General features: G+C 42.9%; 1 protein-coding gene across 9 annotated transcripts in view; it reads right to left on the bottom strand.

Moving 5' to 3' along the window:
- Nucleotides 1-20,655, bottom strand: part of CD274 (CD274 molecule) — a 326,061-nt gene that overhangs the window by 105,785 nt on the left and 199,621 nt on the right. For 6 of the 9 annotated variants that reach the window (XR_014970809.1, XR_014970808.1, XM_085635085.1 and 3 more), the window contains one exon: nt 17,028-17,132. The exons of the other annotated variants lie outside the window; for them this stretch is intronic. Coding sequence is in view for 4 of the 6 variants with exons in the window: in XM_085635085.1 (XP_085491211.1) it covers nt 17,028-17,132 (105 nt within the window). In the remaining 2 variants the exon portion in view is untranslated. The remainder of the gene's footprint in view (nt 1-17,027; nt 17,133-20,655) is intronic. 9 annotated transcript variants of the gene reach the window in all.

The raw sequence follows: 20,655 nt of genomic DNA, 5'->3' as shown, positions 1-20,655 counted from the left end.
ACCTCAGAGTGACTTTACTTTACTTTCAGCGTTTGCTTCTTCTCTTTGATTCCGGATCTCCTATTTTTTCAGTACAGTCCTTTTGCTTCGCCCAACGGTTTCCTTACTCCTCATGGGGAAACTCCGAAACTCAGGATTGGCTGCTTCCTCTCAGTTGCCTGTGGACTCAGATTCGGATCCTTCTCCTCAGGCCATGGTGGACTCCACGGCACCAAAATCTGAATCAGTACGAGGAGCTATCCCAAAGGCACGCAACAAAGAGAAGCTATCATCCTCTACAGCCTCCTCTAAGCGCCTGAAAAAGGACCCTCCTTCCCCAGGAAGTAATTCCCCTTCAGCTTCCATGGATCTCATACTGGAGGAAATTCGTGCACTCAAACCGTTTATGGAAGCTACAACAAAGAGCATGCAGGCTATGCAGGAGAAGTGGTCATCCTTAGAATCGCGTGTCCAATCTTTGGAGATTTCCGCTGATTCTTTGCATTCCTCTTGCTCCCATATTCCGTCAATGGAGGCGGAGATACTACTACTTAAACGTCAGACTGAGGATTTGGAAAATAGAAACCGCAGAAACAATCTTCGCCTTTATGGTCTTCCGGAGCTCACAGAGGGGTCAAACCCCACCGTCTTCTTCCAATCCTTTCTTGCCAAGATCTTAGATGCTCCAGCCTTATCTTCTATCAACATTCAAAGAGCTCATCGTCTTGGCCCAAAGGTTGCCAGTAAACCTAGAGGTGTAATTATGTTATTCCTGCAATTCACAGACCTCCTACAGGTCCTCTCAGCCGCCAAGCTCAAGAAGCAAATTATGTGGGAAGGTCATCGCCTCTTTCTCTCACAGGATGTTTCCAAAGCCACTGCGGATCGAAGGAAGAAGTTCTTGGATATGCGGCCCCAACTACGGGCCCTGAATGCTAGATATGGTCTACTTCATCCTTGTCTTTTTAAGGTCACCTATAAGGACAGAACAACTACATATGAAGACCCGGCAGCCCTGCAGGCGTTTCTCCAGCGACATGGCCCAGATGGCATGGACATATCCAGACCTGGTTGACAAGACTTACTGTCTCTTCCTGGATTTTGTTGTGTTATGATTTTGTTGTTTTCTCTGTTATAGTAGTTGCTGAGAGTTTCCTGCTGTCTTTCTTCTGAAGCAGGTCTTACTCTCATTTTTCTGTTTTCTTGTGGCACATATCTCCCTTTAATTGTTAATCTCTTTTGTCTTCACAGTCATTTATTCCCTTCCTCATATCCTGATATGGTCTGCCAATTTTTCTCTCTGCTGCGTTTTTGGATCCCTGGTATTTGAAGTTTGATGTCTACTCTGGATGTTCGTCGTCGTTATCTCCCGGCGTCCCAACCCCATCCTCTCTCTTGAGTTCTTTCGTTTTGTAAGTATGTCCCTCAGTCGTTCGTTTCGAACGTGTACTGTCTTTTTATTGATTTTTGTTTCTGTCCTTTTTTCTACATCTGATCCATTCCCTCATGCCTTCTCCTCCCTTCTTCCTCCTTTCTTCACTTTCTTTCACCTCCTCCTCTTTCCTTTTTTTCCTCCTACCTTTCCTTGGTTTCAATCTTATATCCATAGCGGCTCCTCCCTTCTTTTCCTTTACCTCTTTTCCTCTTTTTTCTTTCTCCCTTTGCCCCCTCCCCTTCATCAATTCATTACAATATCCTTGATTTCCTCAAGTTATTTTTATGTCATAATAAGTATGTCGCTAATAGTTGCTTTTCTTGATTATTCCATTCCGTGTTACATCATGGAACGTTAAGGGTTTAAATAACCCCATTAAAAGGCAAAGGGTTTTATCCCATTTAGCGAGACTTAATTCCGATGTTGCTCTCCTTCAAGAGACTCATCTCTCGGACACAGAGGCTCTGAAACTCAAGCGCTGTTGGGTGGGTCATGTTTTCTGCTCCCCCACAGATGCCAAGAAAAACGGTGTTGTGATTTTATTGCATAAAAAGTTGAATGTCTCCTCAATTTCCTATGAATGTGATGATGTTGGCCGATGGGTTATTGTTACACTGCTTATAGATAATATCCCTATCACTTTTTTTAATGTGTATGCCCCAACTGGAATTGACAGATTATTTTGGCCCTCTATTTCAGCTAAACTGTCATCACTTTCTGGAGATTACATTCTCCTCGGGGGAGATTGTAACCAAGTTGTTGATCCCTTCCTCGACCGCCACTCCAATGTTAAATATGTCCCTTCTAAGATGCACTCCCAATTTGTTAACACCTTTCAAAACAATGCTTTGGTAGATATTTGGAGGTTATGTAATCCTGTCTTGAGAGAATACAGTTTCTACTCCCCCCCCATCACTCACAATCCCGCATTGATCATATCTTCCTCAGCAAACCCCTTTCACAACACGCCATTCGCTCTGATATTGGCTCCATCCTAATCTCAGACCATGCTCCTATTCATGTAGATCTGGACCTCCTTCCTTTTCACCCCCACTCTGGCAGATGGCGCTTCAACAATGCTTTACTTTTGGAACCAATTTTCTGTTCCGAATTTAAGGCCTTTGCCACTGAGTTTTTCCTTCTTAACAATACCCCTGATTCTTCTTTTGTCACTGTCTGGGATTCTTTTAAAGCAGCCTCGAGAGGTTTCATTATTAATTTTGTAGCCCGACGAAAGAAACTCCGAGTGGCCGAGTCCGAACGCATTTTGGCTACTATTAAGACCCTAGAGCTTGATTATCATGCTTCCAAATCTGAAATTTCTCTTAAAAAACTTATTGATGCGAAACTTTCCTTTAATAAATTTACAACGGATGCAGCTTCTAACCTTTTGTTAAAGTGTAATTCTAGGTATTATGGTGGTAAGAACAAGATGGGGAAACTTTTGGCCAACTACTTAAAGATAAGGAAAGAACGCACAAAGATTGAATCCATTAAGACTACTACTGGCATCTCTTGCTTTAAAGATAAAGACATTCTTGCTGAGTTCGTCAAATTCTATGACAATCTTTATACTCCCGAACATATTCCGGAGAATACGGATCTCCTCTCATATTTTCATGCGCTCCCCTCCCCCTTGGCTTCTCACGTTGATTTTACTACTCTAGATCGAGACATTTCGCTTTCTGAGATCTCTCACGCTGTTTCTAAGTTGCGTCTTGGTAAGTCTCCAGGTCCTGATGGCTTCACTATAGAGTTTTACAGCCACTTTGCTTCTCTGCTTCTCCCTAAACTACTATTACTATTTCAATCCTTCTCTGCAGCGGGTTCTTCAAGTGGTTCCTTCCAACAAGCTTTAATCTGTCTAATTCCTAAAGAGGATAAAGACCACTCGTTATGCAAGAATTATAGACCAATTTCCTTGGTCAATACGGATTATAAAATTTTGGCTAAAATTCTGGCATTGCGCATGGATCCCCTCTTACCTGATCTTATAGGCCCTGAACAGTCGGGTTTTGTCAAGGGGCGTCTCTCCTCTGACAACTCCCGGGTTTTTCTTAATATTCTTAGTAGGTCTGCCTCTATGTCGCTTCCCTTCGCGGCTATTTCTTTAGACGCGGAGAAAGCCTTTGATAGGATTGGGTGGGATTTTATGTTTCAAGCTTTGAGTTGGATCGGCTTTTCTTCCAAATTTATCTCTATTATTTCTCTACTTTACTCTAACCCCCAGGCTTCCATTTTTGTCAACGGGATGACCTCGGATTATTTCTCGTTACACAGAGGAGTGCGACAAGGTTGCCCTCTTTCCCCTCTACTTTTTGTTTTAGCCTTGGAACCCTTTCTCACCAAAATTCGTTTCGATAATAGTATTTCTGGTTTTAATTTTGGTTCTCATCAGGTTAAGCTCTCGGTTTATGCTGATGATATTCTTCTTTACTGTTCTGATCCTGTCTCCTCTATTCCCTCTTTTCTCCAGCAGGTGTCTTCTTTCTCCGCAGTTTCTGGTTATCGCCTAAATGCGGATAAGTGTGAGATTTTACCTTTAAATTCCATCTGTCAAAAACACCTCTTTTCCCAAACAGGTTTCTCATGGCAACCATCGAAGATCAAATACCTGGGTGTTTGGTTCGCTCCTCTCTTGTCCGATACGCTCAAATTTAATTTTGATTATGTCTTCAAAAAGATGGACACGGCTATTCAACGTTGGAACCCACTTTTCCTGTCCTGGTGGGGTCGGCTCAATTCTATAAAAATGATGTTATCTCCCCTCCTGCTTTATACCATTTCCATGCTTCCAGTACGCATTCCAGCTTCTTTTTTTAAACGGATTGATTCTCTTCTGCTGAAATTCTTATGGAATGGCAGGCGATCTCGAATAGCTTTGGTTTCATTGCGTAAGGACAAGGCCCAATCTGGTGTGCGTTTTCCGGACTTCAGAGAATATCATCGGGCTTTCACTTTGAAACAATCGGCCCGTTGGCTTTCCTCTGACCTCCCGCGCTATCCGCCGGTTTGGTTAGCTATGGAATCTTGCTTTTTATACCCCTTTACCTTCCGCGAGTTCTTGTCCTTCTCATCTTCTTTAGTTCGCTTTCGTACCCCTGTTATCTCTCACTCCCGTACTCTTCTTCTTCCTCACATAGCATCATCCTACCCCTCCCTCCTTTCTATTCACAACCAACCGATATGGCACAATTCCCTTCTCAAAATCCGTAATCGTCCCATATTTTGGAAGACATGGCATTCTCGAGGACTGTCTTGGATCTCTCAATTACTTTCCCAGGATACCCCACTTTCTTTCCAGGAACTTTAATCCGGTTTCTCACTACCTTCTTCTGCCCGTCCGCAATATCTTGCTCTTCTCCCAGTTCTCATCTCATACCTTCATTCCTTAATGCCTATTGCCGATATTCCCTCGGACCGCAAAGCTACTTCCTTATTATTGGAGGTGTCTCCCTCAGCTTCTGCCATCTATAACTCTTTTCATCACTCTCCCGACAGACCAAAATCTAAGATTGAGAGTACTTGGGAACGGGATCTCTCTCGGGATTGGCCAATATCCCTTTGGGATAAACTATGGGCTAAGCTTCACAAGACCTCTAGAGCTGCTAACACTACCCAAACCTTATATTTCATTTATAATAGAACTTTATGCACTCCACTTGCTTTATCCCGTTTTTCATCAAACCCTTCCCCTATTTGTTGGTCCTGTTCTTGTCCTACTGCAGATTTTAAACACATGTTGTTTGAGTGTCCTCATATCTCAAACTTCTGGCATCTAGTTTGGACACAAATACAAAAGATATTCCAGTTTCAAATCCCCTTTTCCCCTCCGCAAGTTTTTCTAGGTTCCCTATCACCATCCCTCCCACGATCTCCTTCCCATTACTTATTACTTGACCTTTTAATTGCCGTGGCTTTCCATACCATTACTTCTAACTGGAAGCAGGCTGCAAATGTATCCTATCAAGCTTGGTGGAATGCAGTTTGCTTCCATCATCGCCTGGATACTAATTTTGTATCCCCTATTTCTCTAGCTATTAAGCGTGACTTGATTTGGCTTCCTTTAGTATCCTATCTCTCCTCCTCTGCTCCAGCACATGTCCCTCCAGACCCTGACACAGTTGAGGTGCGTAAACCACCATGATTTCCTTGTTCTTTATTGCCTTTTTGATATGATATTGCGTTCTATTATATCGTATGGTATATTTGTTAATATACGGAATTTTATTTCCTGTAGACTTCATGCTTGTTATGTTTGCTTTTAATGAGAGTTTTTTATTGAACTGCTTATTCTTTGTACATGCTTATCACGATGTCTTTTCCCCTTTCCCTCTCCCCTCTTTTCCTTTCTTTATCTTTTCAATAAATTCAAACTTAAAAAAAAGAACTAATGCCATCATATGGCAGGGAACATCCAAAAAATGAGTGCTGCTTAAGTATTAAGGGAAACAGTCGGAACAACGCGGGCAGAGCCATGCGGGTTCCAACAACGCAAGTGCTACCACGCTTGCCTTAACCAGGCATATGTGTGGTTAAGGCAGTGGGCGGTCTAGCTGCTGCTGGGCGGAAGCAGGAAGGATCGGGGGTGGACGCACTGAGGTAAGTGGGGCTGGGGCCAGGTTTTGGGGGGAAGTTTGTAAGGATTGGGGGGGTGGTAGGTATCAGGGCTTTGGGGCCGGGAGAGTTTTCAGGGCTGGGGGGTGTCCCGGTAATTTTTAAGACTCGGAGGGAGGGAGGGGGGTCGGGTCGTTTTTAGTGCTTAGGAGAGGGCGTGGTAGTTTTTAGGGCTCGAGGGGGTCGGAGTTGTTTTTTAAATTGGGGGATAGGGTTTTAGGCCTCTGGACAGTGGAAGGGGTTGGGGTCGTTTTAGGGACAGCACGGGGGTGTCAGGGTACTGTATGTTATGGGGTCAGGGTTTTAGGCCTCAGGGTATGGGAATGGGGAGTAGGGGTAACTTTTAGTGCTTAGGGGAGGGCGGGTCGTTTTTAAGGCTTGGGGGCTCTGTGTTTTTTTTAATTAGGGGTTAAGGTTTTAGGCCTCAAGGAAGTGGAAGGGGTTGGGATAGAGTTTGGAACAGCACAGGGGTGGAGGGGTCAGGGTAGTGTATGTTAAGAGGCAGGGTTTTAGGCCTCAGGGGTAGTAGAATGGGTAGTTTTCAGTAAAGGCTTTGGGCTTGTAACTTAGGGCTTAAGGTGGGGGAGGAATAGTGGCGACCTTAGCCACGCATACCCCCTTACCATTCATGCCTTTACCATGAAATTGAATGGTAAAGGCATCCGTGGTTGAGACGCATTTGTGGTTTGGCCTGCGTGGTAGAGGCACATGTGTTTTAGCCATGCGTGCCTCTATCATACAACCAAGTATTAATAATGCGATGTTTGGCATGTTACCTGGTCGAGGGCACTGTCCAGATTTGTCAGAGTCCTGTTCAATGTGCCAGCCTGTCAGGAGAGATCACAGACATTGGTTGTATGTACAGCTCTTTTGCCATGACGGTTTCCATAGTTACCCTGTTAGTGAATTGAATACTGATGTGCCAGTTTCAGTATTGCTTTGTATGCAAAGTAGAGATGTGTGAATCTGCAATGATATCTGTAGCAAACTAAGAGTATTTCTAGCAACAACAGATTGCTGTAACAATTTCTGTGTAAGACACACGTTCTTATCAAGCCCTGTCACCCCAATTGTTGCTTTACAGATAGGGTAAGCAGAAGTGGGCAAGCCATGAAGGTGTTTTCTACATATAGGGCATATATGTATTGCCCTTTATCTGAAGGTATGCTTTACGTATAGATCAAAACTTAAATGTTTAGTTGCTGCAGTGCATGAAAGGGATGGAGCAAGACTGCGCCATATCTACTCACAAGTGGCACAGTTCTGCAGTCCCCCAGCGCTGGCGCACTTTTGGCAGACATGCGCCAACCCAGGCATCCTTGCGACATAGTGCATTAGTATTTGCATTATGGCAAGCATAGTTTTGTGCAGGAAGGAGTCCCTTCTGGTTAAAGAAACTGCATTTCAAGGTATTTTCCTCTATGTATGTGTGCTGTAGAATGCAGCACACATGCACAGAGAAATCAACAAAGTGAAATGAAAACATCTCTCGACGTTATGCTTGCCTCGTGGAAGTGCAGGGTTTTGGCGCAAATCCTGGTTTATAATATTTTTGTAGTTATCAATTTGCATCGAAACACCTGGGTGGTTGCATGGAAATGACCGCAGGTGATGAAGTGGAATGCACATGCGGATCCTCACTGGTGAGTTCACAGGCAGCACAGCTGTGCAAGAATTTCCTCTGTCTGTAGTAGCATGAAAAGTTTAGGTCCTGGCCCTAGCTCCTTCTGCTACCCCACATGCTGGAAGTGAGTGGCAAGGATCCTGCAAATCATTTAAACCCCCCAGGAATTTACACGTTTTCCCATATGGCTAGTCACGTGATAAACCCATGTTTCTGCCGAGCAGCCATGCAAGCAATAATTATTCTTTGGCACAAACATGTTTCTGTTGTGCATCTAGTGGGAACATAAATGCACGAGCTACTGCACTAGAAAGGAGTTATGTGGCAATGGAGGACTAATGGTTTACTAAATTCATGCTGCAAACTTTCAGCACATTATGCAGCATTTTGCAGCACATTCTTTGGCACAATCTGTGTCAGTATTATTTTCCTATTATGTCATCTTAACACTCATTAATATTCTTGGGCAAAGGTTTCACATCATTATCCTCGTTTTAGCATCTGAAAACCGCAATCATCACCTGTAGGATGACTGCTTAACCTTTGCAAGGCACAAAGGGTTGGGCTTTTCTTAAGTAACTGATCAGTTTCCGCTAGACATATTTTCTTGCAAGAAATCTGCAAATCATGTAGCAGATGGTAGATTAAGTGGTGGTAAGCCCATGGCGGTATGGAAAACGCTGCTGCGGCACAATCACAAAAAAAGTCAAGAATGCTCCTATTTACTCGGATATTTCTTGTAATATTGAATCAGAAGTTCCACTTCCAAACTGCATAAAACCTATTTTCCTGGCAGATTTTCTTTCTACTATTGTGACATGTTTTCCTCCTCTGCTGTTGCAGGAGAAGAACATCCACCACATTTACATTTTTTGGCCAGTGTCAGGTGTTTCTCTGCCTAAATGGACCTATCCTCCATGAGGGGAGCCATTTGATCAAGAAAACCCTGGCTATAAATCTGGCAATGCACAGCTCTGCTGATGGATATTTTGCGAGTAAATGAGGGTACTGTAAATCTATCCCGAAAATTGGGGCACTTTTCAGTACCCAAATGTCTAGTAACACTAACATTGTGGAGTGTGCCCCAGCATGTTGCAGACCCTATGTTTATATTTCTATGATTTTGTCCGCTCTTGGCCTGGCAGACATAGACATAAGTTACTCCACCTAGACAGTAGTGAACATCAGTCAGGCTAAGTTGGGTGATTTATCCATCAATATTTTTGGAAGACTGCCATCTGTACCATGGTGAAGCGGATGGGAGTGCTGGGACTGTTTCAATTGGTTAAAAAACGACAATCCACAAACTGAAAATGAAGCTGCTCTTGGGTAAATGTGCAATTTTTGGGGGGCAAATTGAGTGGGACAGCCATACTAGCGATAAAGTTATATTGTTTTACCCAATATAATTGGAAAATGTGCTTTAAATGTTGTTTTCCCCTGTACATATATTGGAAAAATTCGTAACCACCCCCACCCCCTCGCACCCAATACCATGTTGAAAGGGTTGGGTTGAATGTTTGCTCAGTGTCTCGAGGTTCGAGTTTTAATTGCAAGCCCTGTAATTTTGATGGCATGCTCGGAGGTTTTTTTTCAAACCTGTCAGTGTAGTGCACGATACATTCCTGGACACACACACACACCTTTTGCAAACAGGCCACATTTAATCTCATAGAAGATTAAGATGTCTTTGCTTATTTATTCCTTCTGGGAGAATGTGAAAGTAATATTTGCAAATCCATTTCAATTAGCAAATATCAAAACGCAAAGCATCCTTTGAAATTGTCAGGCAGAAAAAAGGTCTGTTTTTTCAAAAAGATGTGTTATCAAAATCCATTTTCAGGCATGAAAAATGATGCGCCTGTTGAATTTACATGAGCCGAAGAGAAGAGAAGGAAATAAACCCATTTGAATTACCATAAATCAGCTCTGTAGCCAGCTTTTCCAATCTAATGTGCTATGAAAATCTTATATTTAACATTCTCCAAAAAATGGTGTATTGATGAGAATGTAGTTTAAGGAAGTCCACCTGCCTAAAGGGCTCCCCATGTTTGATTACAATTTGAACTTCTGGATTTTTCAGTCATACTGTTTGTGGAGGGGGGTCCACTAAATGCTCATTTAAAAATATGATTCCTTCATTTTCAGTCCGCCCTGATACTGTGTCTGGTCATTAGGCTGACACTGGAAGGTATCTTCTGTTAATAACTAGGATACTATAAATTGAGTGTGTGCTTCCAGGCCACCACTCTGGGCCCTTTTTTTTACGGTGTTATATGACATTGACTATGATATGTCTCATGTGTGCCATTGCTCTGTCTGTTGCCCCTCTCCCCCAAACTCCATAGTTGGCCTACTTTATTGGGGGTCTCTGAAAACATACGATGCCGAGTGGATGGGGGGGAAACCGTGGCACTCATTTTGCTTGATCTGAGTGCCGCATTTGACACGGTTTCCCACCCCATTCTTATTAATGCCCTTAGATCCTCCGGCATTATCGGCTCAGCCCTCAACTGGTTTGTTAGTTTTTTATCAAACCGTACCTTTCAAGTCTTCTCTTCCTCATCTGCCTCCCAAATCTATAAATCGGCGTACGGTGTTCCGCAAGGTTCCATCTTGAGCCCCTTGCTCTTTAATTTGTATGTCAGACCTCTGGCTAATATTGCGGAGCAAGCCGGGCTCACTATTTACTCGTACGCCGATGATACCCAGGTCATTTATTCTCTTTCTACGGGTTCACATTCCTCCCCCTCTTCCCTCTGTACAGGTCTCAGTAACATCGCAGCTTGGATGTATGATAACAAACTAAAACTGAACAGGGGGAAAACAGAGCTTCTTCTGTTTGGCCATAAGACCACCTTATGGGGACCCCAACATTGGCCCTCTCAAATGGGCACGTTACCTATTCCATCTAAAACAGCACGCAACCTCTGCATCATTTTCGACGACCAGCTATCTATGAAAAACCTCGTGGCTAAGACTTCTTCCACTTGCATCACTATCATTAAGTGGTTGCGTAAGATCATCTGGATGCTCCCCCAGGATACTCAGAAAACCGTGGTCCAGGCCTTAATCACCTCTAGACTGGACTACGGGAACATTCTTCTCCTGGGAGCATGCAAAGAGGTGACTCGTAAACTACAGACAGTCCAGAATATGGCAGCCCGACTGCTCTGTAATCTACCCAATACATCCCCTACCTCCAACTCTCTATGCACTCTGCATTGGCTCCGTATTGAAAGCCGGACAAAATTTAAGGCCCTTTGCTTCATGTACAGAATAAATGCTGGCCTGGCCCCATCCTACCTTAACTCCTTGGTACAGCATTACTGTCCCCCCCGTACTCTGCGCTCATCTAATCAGCATTTGTTCTCGATTCCTAGAATCAAAAGATCTAGAATGGGTGGCCGCTCCTTCGCTTGGTTGGCCCCTTCACTCTGGAACGCCCTTCCTCTACAGTTGCGAACTGAACCTTGCTACCTTAAGTTTTGCAGACAGGTAAAAAACTGGTTATTCAATATGTAACAACCTTCCTTTCTGACTCTTCCCCTCTCATTTGGTCTCTAGCGCCGGGAAACCTACGGGTAGCTGAGCGCTTTATAAACTTAAATATTATAATAATAATTCATTTATGTTGCCTGGTGACAGCCACTTTAAACTTTAAAACTGTATGTAATTCTGATCAAAACTGCCAAACCCATATACAGATTTTATGGGGACATGAGGACCAGTCTTAGGGCCAGACATCTAGGGCAGCGGTCTAACCAAGGGATTGTAATACTGATGGTCAGAGGGCAGCGGGCGGGGGGAAAGACCTCCGCCTAAACAGGCCCAAGAAGCCCATCGGGGCATCGGTCGGAGTCTAATCCCTACAATAGAGGCGGTGCCTACTGAGGCACTGCCATAGGGATTAAGATGTCACTTTCCAACAGCCTTTTCATGGCGGTCGAACCGCCATGGAAAGGCTGTCAGAAAGGGACTTTGGGGGCACCGATGTGTAGCGCAATATGTTTGTTTCTGTTGTCTCCTGTACAGACACAGACGAGACTGAGGAACACTCTAATTTGGCCATAATAGGCACATAGGGGTTGGGACATTTCGCTCTGCCTTTGCATTTACTGGTCTGACAATTCCAACTACAGATCCCAGCATGCCCAGTAAATGAGGTGCATGCGCGACTTTAGAAATGGTTCCAAAGTTCAACGTATTCCGGCTTGTTTGTATGACATAGATATTATGGAACATGAGTAAGGAACACACGATATAGATCAGGATAAATGTATAGGGTCTGAGACTCTTGGCCAGTTCTTTGTCTTTCTGAGGCATTGTGTGCCGTTCTGACATCCTAAACTACATATCCCAGCATGCCCAATACGTGGAGCGCATGCGCGTACATTGTTCCGATATTTCCACCTTTTCATGTTTGAATCGTCTGAATTTTTCTGAGATGGCCATAATTTAATTTTACAAATTTTTGTATCACTTGATATCAATAACCAACACACGGACATAACGTACTTTTTCCGTTAATTAGTATTACAACTGCGCAAGCGCAGGAACTAGCTTCAGTTCACCAGCGCCTGCGCATTATCTTTGATAGCAAGGGTTCCACACCTGTTCTTGATCTGGATCTGGGCATTACAAAAGCGAGCACTCTGGCCACAGACACTCACCTCCAGTTACAGGCTCATTAGGAGCACGGGGTATCGACGGAGAGGTGAGTGTCTTGGCTGGGCTCTGCCCTATTGCACTTGGTCGTTTTACCGTTTCTTTTAAGGTCACTACATACATGTCTTCCCATGGCTTGGCATGTTTTCCATTAAGAAGCGGTGTAGTGTTAATGAATGTATTCTACTCTCTGGCTTGGCTAGTGTGCCTTGGTGAAGTGTTTATGATGAGATGTTTCTTAACCTCAATGTCACATGTGTACCCCAATCACATGTGCACACGTGTGAGGATTAAATGATTGAGATATAATTAACGCTAGTTTGCCTTTGGCGAAGTGTTTATTAAGAGGTGTTTTTTATTTTCCATGTCACATGTGTATCCCGATAGTATGTGCACATGTGTGAGGACTTAATCATTGAGACACAAGTAATGCTAGACGCCTGGTTCAGTCTATAGACTCCATCAGGTTTTCCTTCATTGTTTGCTCCCAGTACCTTTGGACTACCCTAGTCTGTTTGATCCAGACACGCTGTCATGCGACTTAGAGTAGCACATTGTGTAATTTTTGACAGTTGCACCATTTTCCCCCTTTTAGAGCGGTGCCCCCATCCTGAGCTGTTGCCAGGTTGAGGTGAAGTTCCTTGCCCAGCAATAGCGGGTAAGAGTTCTCCTTTTTTTGGCTTATAGTAGACTGAAGCCAACCGTTATACCACCTCCGTACAGGTGGCACAGATTTGAAAGAATGATTTTGTTTCCAATAGGTAAATTCACCTTCCGGAGCAGTCGGACCAGGAACATATCTGGTTCCTGTATCTTTTTTTGTTTATTCACTTGAGCACTTTAGCAGCAGCATCCGTATAGGTCCTGAAGAAAGCCTCGCCCGACTCAGGGGCATTTTTAGGCTGAAACATGTTGACCACTATTTTCCACCATACCACTGCGACTTAAATCCATGTCGCTGGTGCACTGTTTTTAATCCTGGCAGAGGGTGCTCTCGAATAAAACATATTTTTTGCGCCCCCTAGCTAGCAACTTCTTGCACATTTTGTATTTTCTTTGCACTGCGCCCTCACTCACACTATTTTGCTCATCACATGTGGATTTAGAATATCCTAAATAAATAGAAATTCAAAACATCCCTGAGCTCCTCCCTCTCAGAGATGGGGTTGTAGCCCTCAAAGGAACTAGGTTTTTCCTTTTTAGAGGAGAATCCCATATGATGAAGCATGTCACCTTTGGTGAGTGAGGGATTTCGTCCTGAAAAGGGAATTTCCCACAGTTAGATCTGTGTGTTATAGTCTGTGGTTTACTAAACTTGTATTCACCAATATTCTGTCCATAATAGACCCAAGGATTCTGTATGTGTTTTCTGACAGCACCGAAGCAGCCTGCTTCAGCCAATCCTGGCACTGCTCTCATGCTGCTCATCTGAGAGCAGCGTTGGGAATTGCAGAGGAGGATGCCTGAGGCTTCATGAGGTGTCGTTGTGCTGACTTCAGAAGAAAGAAGAAAATACGGAGAGCGAAATACGGGTAAGCACATGATAAAAAAACAAATGTAATTATCTTTTTGCCCCCACTGGGTTTGTCTCTCAGTCCCCCCAATGCCCCTCCAGTATTGAAGGTCACCGCCTGCCACTGAAAAATGTATTTTGCTCCTTTCTCTCTTCACCCGAGGTGAAGGTACTGATCTGGCTACCACGCTAAACTTTGCGACACACCATATTGGTGATTCAGGCGGAAATGCCACTCCATATCTCTTATAGCACCTGTTCCAACAATACCTTGCAGTTTGCAGCAAGCTCGGGCAAGATGAGTCAGGGACGCAATCCACTAACATACCTTCAGCAATTGTCAGTGGCCCAATGCTTTGTGAACATATGCTTTACCAGTTCCTTCATACTGTAACCAGTCCACTATCCGCTGGAGTTGAGCTGCAAATAAAGGCGCCAGCACTGAGACCTCACTCCTCGACAGGCAAATATAATTTGTTCAACACTCCTCTGCATCTACCTGCACCCCGTACCTAGGGTTAGATGTATGTATAACTAGTTGAAAAATGCTGATCGCAATTTACAACGAGTATTTTTGCAACCAGTGTGGTAATTTGCAAACCGACCTATGTACTAATAGGTCTGTTTGCAAAGTACCAATTCGTAGTGGGTCGCAATTTGACCTACCTCATGACTATCAATGAGGCAGGTCACAAATTGTGACCCACTAGGAACCGCAGCCATCATAGGGATGGTGGCCTGCTGAGGTCTGTCATTGCTTTAAATAAAGCAATTTTTTCCTTTAAATGCAACCTGGTTCCCTTAAAGGAAAACTAAATGTGTTTAAACAAAAAAAAAGAAAAGTGTTATTTTCATTTTTTAGTGTAGGCAATGGTCCATTGGATTGTCTACTCTTGAAAAAATAAAGGGGTCACTTGATGACCCCTTCCCATTTGCGAATGGCTAACATCCTCTTTGGAGGAGGTGGTAAAAAATTAATGTTTTGTGACTGGAATTTGATCGGAAAATATTAATATATACCATTCCAATTCGGTATTTGCAATAGAAGGCCTAAATACGCCCCTTCCAAATACCAAATCGGTATTTGGGCGCAAATCCAATTTGCACTTCGGTAATGTGTTACTGAATCGCAATTTGGGTTTGATACATTAAAATAGCCTTTTTGCTGTCATAAACAACCCGATTCTGTGAATCAGGTGATTTACGATTGCAAAAATGCTTCGTACATCTGGCAACAAGTCGAGTAACATCATGCTAAGATCCTTCAAAACACTGTGTCAAAGAATCAGATGAATGTTGATAAAGACTTACAAGAATCACAGAAGGAGCACAAATTTGGGCAGGAACAGAACTCTTAGCCAACATCAGATCACTAGTGGTATAACCAGTTACAACATCTTACGACCATCTATGATGGTAAGCCAAACACCCAGATAGCTGAAGGTGCGCAACATGTATACAGGCAGTTAAGAAAATTTGGATATGGATGGTCACATTGCTTATCATTTTTAAAATGCTTTAGCATCTTTCTTCACTTCCTCTTTCTATCCAGTCCTTTCCAAATAGATTCTTAGTCATATTTTATAACTGAGATTCTACACAGAAAGGGAAAGGTGAACAAATAAAAAGTTATATAAATCTCACAAGCACAGGCAATACACAGCAGAGCTTATATAACAAAGCTACAACTCAATTAGATAAAGATCACAGGATCAGGCGGAAGACAGATACGCCAATTTACAAACTGATGGCTCAGGCATCAGTAGCAGTAACATCAAAAAGATTTATCAGTATAGATGAGAAAATGCCTCCGAACAAGTTATGAAATAACCAACATAACCATAAGAGCCCTCTGGTACCAAGAAACCAAAATTAGCAAAGCGTCTCTTGAATTCAACATAAATTTACTATCTATCATGAGTTTTAACTGAGCCCATAAAAAACAACATTTTCATTCCAGTATTTTTGCACCAAAAAAGCAGATATTCATTTAAGTAAATAGAGTTTTGGTCTCCAAATATCCAGTTTTCATTAAAACTTACAGGCGTGGACAGATTCCGTCTTTCATGTCCGTTTACCATTATCAAATACCAAGGATGTCTATTGTGTGGCAATGATTTCACCACCTTTATGCCAGGAGTGCCAGGATACCCACAAGACTGCTTACAATATGTCACTTATGGGGCACTATTATGAGAATGATAGTCAGCATGTTACCAGTAATGTAGACAATATGCCTTAATGAGGCCCAATAGAAACGAATGAGCACCCGACATAAACATATATACACTATACATGATCACTCATGTACTCTCGCACACATTCATGCACACAAGCACTCACACATTCTTACACATGCTCATACACACTCACGCACACACGTATAATCAAACATGCTCATTCACACACATTCATGTTTGGTAGCAGTGATGCCCGCTCAGCAGCTATCGGCTCCACAGCCCCATCCGCGCAGAAAATTCACCAGGCTCTTGGATCGCATCCTCCTCACTCTCAGGTGACAACTACTCGTGCGGGAAGGAGCGAGCTGCAGGCCCTGGTGACTGCATAACCACATGGCACTAGGACTCTCAATGGTATTAGAGACTGAGGCGTTCCCCCTTCAACCGTCCATCTCCAGAATCTTGGAGAGGTCTAAGATTCTCCTTGAGTGGGCTGGTGTGGCTGGAGCCACTGCACTGTCCACTGAAGATAACGGGCAGCTGAAAACATGGTCGTGCAGAACCATAACGCCCATGTGGAAGAACCACTGTTGACACTTATACAGATACGAAACTGCTGCAAGGAATAGCATTACTGGTTCAGCAATTTCTGCCATATTTACTAGCAATGTTCATAAGCAGAGCCGTATTCTTTGCAGTAGCAAGAAACCTCATCAGTCACACTTCCTAAGAATTCATATTTCACTATAAAGGTCGTACGTACAGTCAGAAAAGAAATGTTTTCTAAATTACTCCAGATTTTCAGCATTTTATTGCTATAGTGTAAGACTATGCCATATGTTAACAATTGTAGGTTGGCTGTAGACATGCATCAGAATCTAGCTAATTTAAAATAATTAATTCATAGGTAGCCTTTCTGAAAATATGCATACAAAAATAAGAGGACCCTCTTGCTGGCAATTGCTTCAAACTTTAACAAGATGGCGTAAATGGACATTACTCATACATTACCATGAATCAGGCTTGATCCCAGTGTTATCAAAAGAATTGTTACAATAAGGCTTCCAGCTAGCATCACTCCATAATAGCTTCTTTTATTTGGCCATAAAATAACATCTAAACAGTAACAAAGGAAAAAGAGATGTCAGAAATGTCTATGTCTAATACATCTATGCTCACACTGAGCTCTAGACAATCTAAACTCTGTTCAAAGTGAAGTCAGACATTGGGGGTGAAACAAATCGTTGACAGGATGCTGTGAAAGCCTGGTAATTGCAATGTCTTTATGGAGGAGTGAGCTGGAAGACTCTGGACTCTGATCAGTGCAGGGAGCTACAACTTAATAGTATGAGGAGAGAATGCATTAACATATTTATTTACTTTTTTATTTGTTTGATGTTCTCTAGCTTGTAACAGGAATCACTTTGTAGTGCTGTTTGGGCATTAAAAAGAGTTCTTGGGAATCTCTGACCCCCTTCACCAGAGATCTTTGGGACAGTTGTATGTTGAGGGTGTGTCATCTTTTGGTTTCTCAGTTTCTGGAACTCATCGATTCATTTTGAGTTCTTTGGGGCTTTGTCCTTGTAAATGAGGAGATAGTCCTGGAGGCTTTGGGGTAAGATGATTGATCTTCCTTGATAAAGGCAGGTGTCAGTTTTTATGTGAATACAGCCTGCTTATGGAGGGTTCTGTGGTCTGAGCGTGTGGTATTCCAGAGCTGAGATCCCAGTGCCTGAATGATGTGCAACCTCAGAAGAAAACCTATCCCTTTATAGGGATAGTATAACCCCTGTCTAAGTAAATCCTCGCCACTAAATGACACCCCATGGACTTTTTTAACTAGAATTTCAAAAAGTTTTAAAAAAATGGTTACTAGTGTCATAACGTTAAGCAGAAGTAGGGGAGTTTTTTTTTTTAAATGATACAAAAGTGGTGTGACTTCTGTTTTGCCAGAAAATATTCTTGAATTTAAATCACTATTTTGTGAATGAGTCATCTACAAATCTGAATTATGTGTGGTGAGGTTAGCAATATACGCATGCTGATAACAGCAAAACCTGCATTAAAAGGGTTCACGTGCAAACCGCTCAAATGACTACACTTGAAAAGTAGTTGTTAAGTACTCCTTCCTTAGTGTTCTGACTTCTATTTCATGAATTATTGTCTATTAGTGTTTTCTACATCATGCCATGCTTCTTTTCCAGAGGTTTTGACAGGCCTGCATGGTGGTCTTCATCCTGTCGATTTCTTTTGAAAATATTCCATGGCTCACAAGATTAGATGCCCTGTTATCAAGCTAGAAATGTAAAGTCCTTATGCTTTCCAAAAGTGTGCAGATGATCTTTTTCCTGTTTTCGATCCTTGGGATGGTTTTCCACAGTAAAACTTTAACATCAAAACATAAGCCTGACTGCTATTCGAACTTGAACCTCAAACGTCCCGGGGAGCAGTGAAAACAAAAAGCTTTAGTGAGCCTCTGGAAGTAAAAGATATGGTTTAAATCCGAGGCTTCCAATGCTGGCCCATGAGCAGGGCTGGATAGGTCTTTTATTTCCTGGGCATTTCCCCATTGGGCTGGAGCCCTTCGAGGCTGGTTTTGAAAGCCCAGGGCAGCTCCTGCTGCCACAGACACTTTACCATGCTCTCTGAAGTTAATTGCAGCAGGCACTGGGGGGGGGGGAGGGATAAGGGTTGTAGGGGGCTTCAAGAGAGAGAGAGAAAGAGAGAGAGAGAGAGAGAGAGAGAGAGAGAGACCTGTAGAGAGAAAGAAATTAGAGAGGCAGAAAGAGAAGAAAGAATGAGAGAGAGAATGGATGGATGAAAAGGGAGAAACAGCTCAAGGTGAAGGAAGCATTTATGTCAGGGCTGCTTTTTTGTTTTTTGTTACCCAGCCTTGCCCTGTCCAAAAGGGCTAGCTAGAGTCAAGCCAGATTTTCAGGGTACCCAATGTCTATGCAAATGACCCCCATCTAGATTTGTTGTATGTAAATCTATCTTGTGGATATTTTTAGATGCAGATATGGCCATGGCCCGCAAACATCAGTCTTAGATGCCACTTGTTTGAGCCGGTTATGGAGTCAACCTAGGGTACCACCAACACCACTCATACAGGGGGAAACTGTGGCCCATGGATAGGGAGGGAGACCGATATAATGTCACTTCCCTAAAGAAAGGCTGCAGAGTTTCCTATCGGACAGATCTCAATGTGTACAACTGGACACCCTTGTTTCCCAGATTACAAAGGTGGACAAGGGTGTACCTCAAGGCTCCATTTTAAGCCCCACCCTGTTCAATATCTATGAATCGTCTCTGGCCACCATCATAAAATCTTGTGGGTTCCAAACCATCTCTTATGCGGACGATACGCAGGTGATAGTCCCCATAGAGAAGGACCCCACGGTGACCAGAGACAGATTAAAGCGTTGTATGCTAAAAATACCCACATGGGTGAGAAAGAACTACCTGCAATTTAATTCCAACAAAACTGAGATCTTATTGTTTGGTAAAGTGGAGGACTTGTGGACAGAGGAGTGGTGGCCTGGGGAACTTGGAGAATCTCCCACCCCAAAAAAATAGGTTAAAAATCTGGGCATTTTAATGGATAATAACCTATCCATGGAGGAGCATGTTAAGACTCTATCAGGCAAGTGTTTTGGACTGATGCGCACATTAAAAAAGATTTTCCCTTGGATTCCTCTCTCCACTAGAAGGGTTCTGATACAGGCACTTCTAGTCAGTAGACTAGATTACGGAAACGCTCTCCTAGTGGGGATGAGGGAGGACCTGTTCTCTAGGCTACAAGTCATTCAAAATACGGCGGCACGCCTAGCATTAAATAAACCAGCGCGTACTCCATCCCTACCGTTATTTAGAGAGTTACATTGGCTTCCCATTAGGAAAGAGCAGATTTCAAACTTTTATGCCTAGCTTTTAAAGCACTCTATGGACGGGGACCTAAATACCTAACTAAGAAATTAGAATGGTATAACCCGGTACGACAGCTAAGAACCAGTGGCCAAAAGCGCCTTCAAATGCGGAGAATTAAAAAAGTTAAGATGGGTGGCCGAGCCTTTTCCCACCTGGCTCCCCACTATTGGAATGCGTTGCCAAAAGATCTGCGGTCGTGTCCAACCCTGATTATCAAATTTAATTCAAGTTTAAAATTGCTTTATTCGAGAATAAACTCATAAAAGCTTTACAAACAACATTAAAAAACTGTTAGAAAACATTTAAATCGGTTGAAAAAGAGTTAGGAAAAATGTAATAAAAAATGTATCACATGCATTGTCACATAAAATCTACAGATAAAATATGTACACTCTGATTAATGACCTCCAGTTCACTCATTTATCTAAAAACTTTTGTCTAATGGACCATGACCAGCCAAGAAATTTAGAAGTGGCTATTAGAATAAACAATGAAGAACTAGTACAAATAATTCTTAATGCCACTACACTGCTGGTCGTACCTAAGTTCTTACACATGGGAGTAAGCCAGATACGTCTGGGCTCTACATAGGATTTACATGCAAATAAAAAGTGACCGATTGTTTCGTCATGTGCTCCACAGGATGGGCAAGAACTATTTGAGGGGCCTCCCCACCTACCTGTTAGGGATTTAAGAGGGAGAGAACCTGCTC

The sequence above is a fragment of the Triturus cristatus genome, chromosome 2_1, assembly GCF_964204655.1.
Source record: "Triturus cristatus chromosome 2_1, aTriCri1.1, whole genome shotgun sequence".
NCBI classification, from domain to species: Eukaryota; Metazoa; Chordata; class Amphibia; order Caudata; family Salamandridae; genus Triturus; species Triturus cristatus.
Note: the sequence above shows the minus strand (reverse complement) of the source record. Positions and strands in the feature narration are given on the sequence as shown.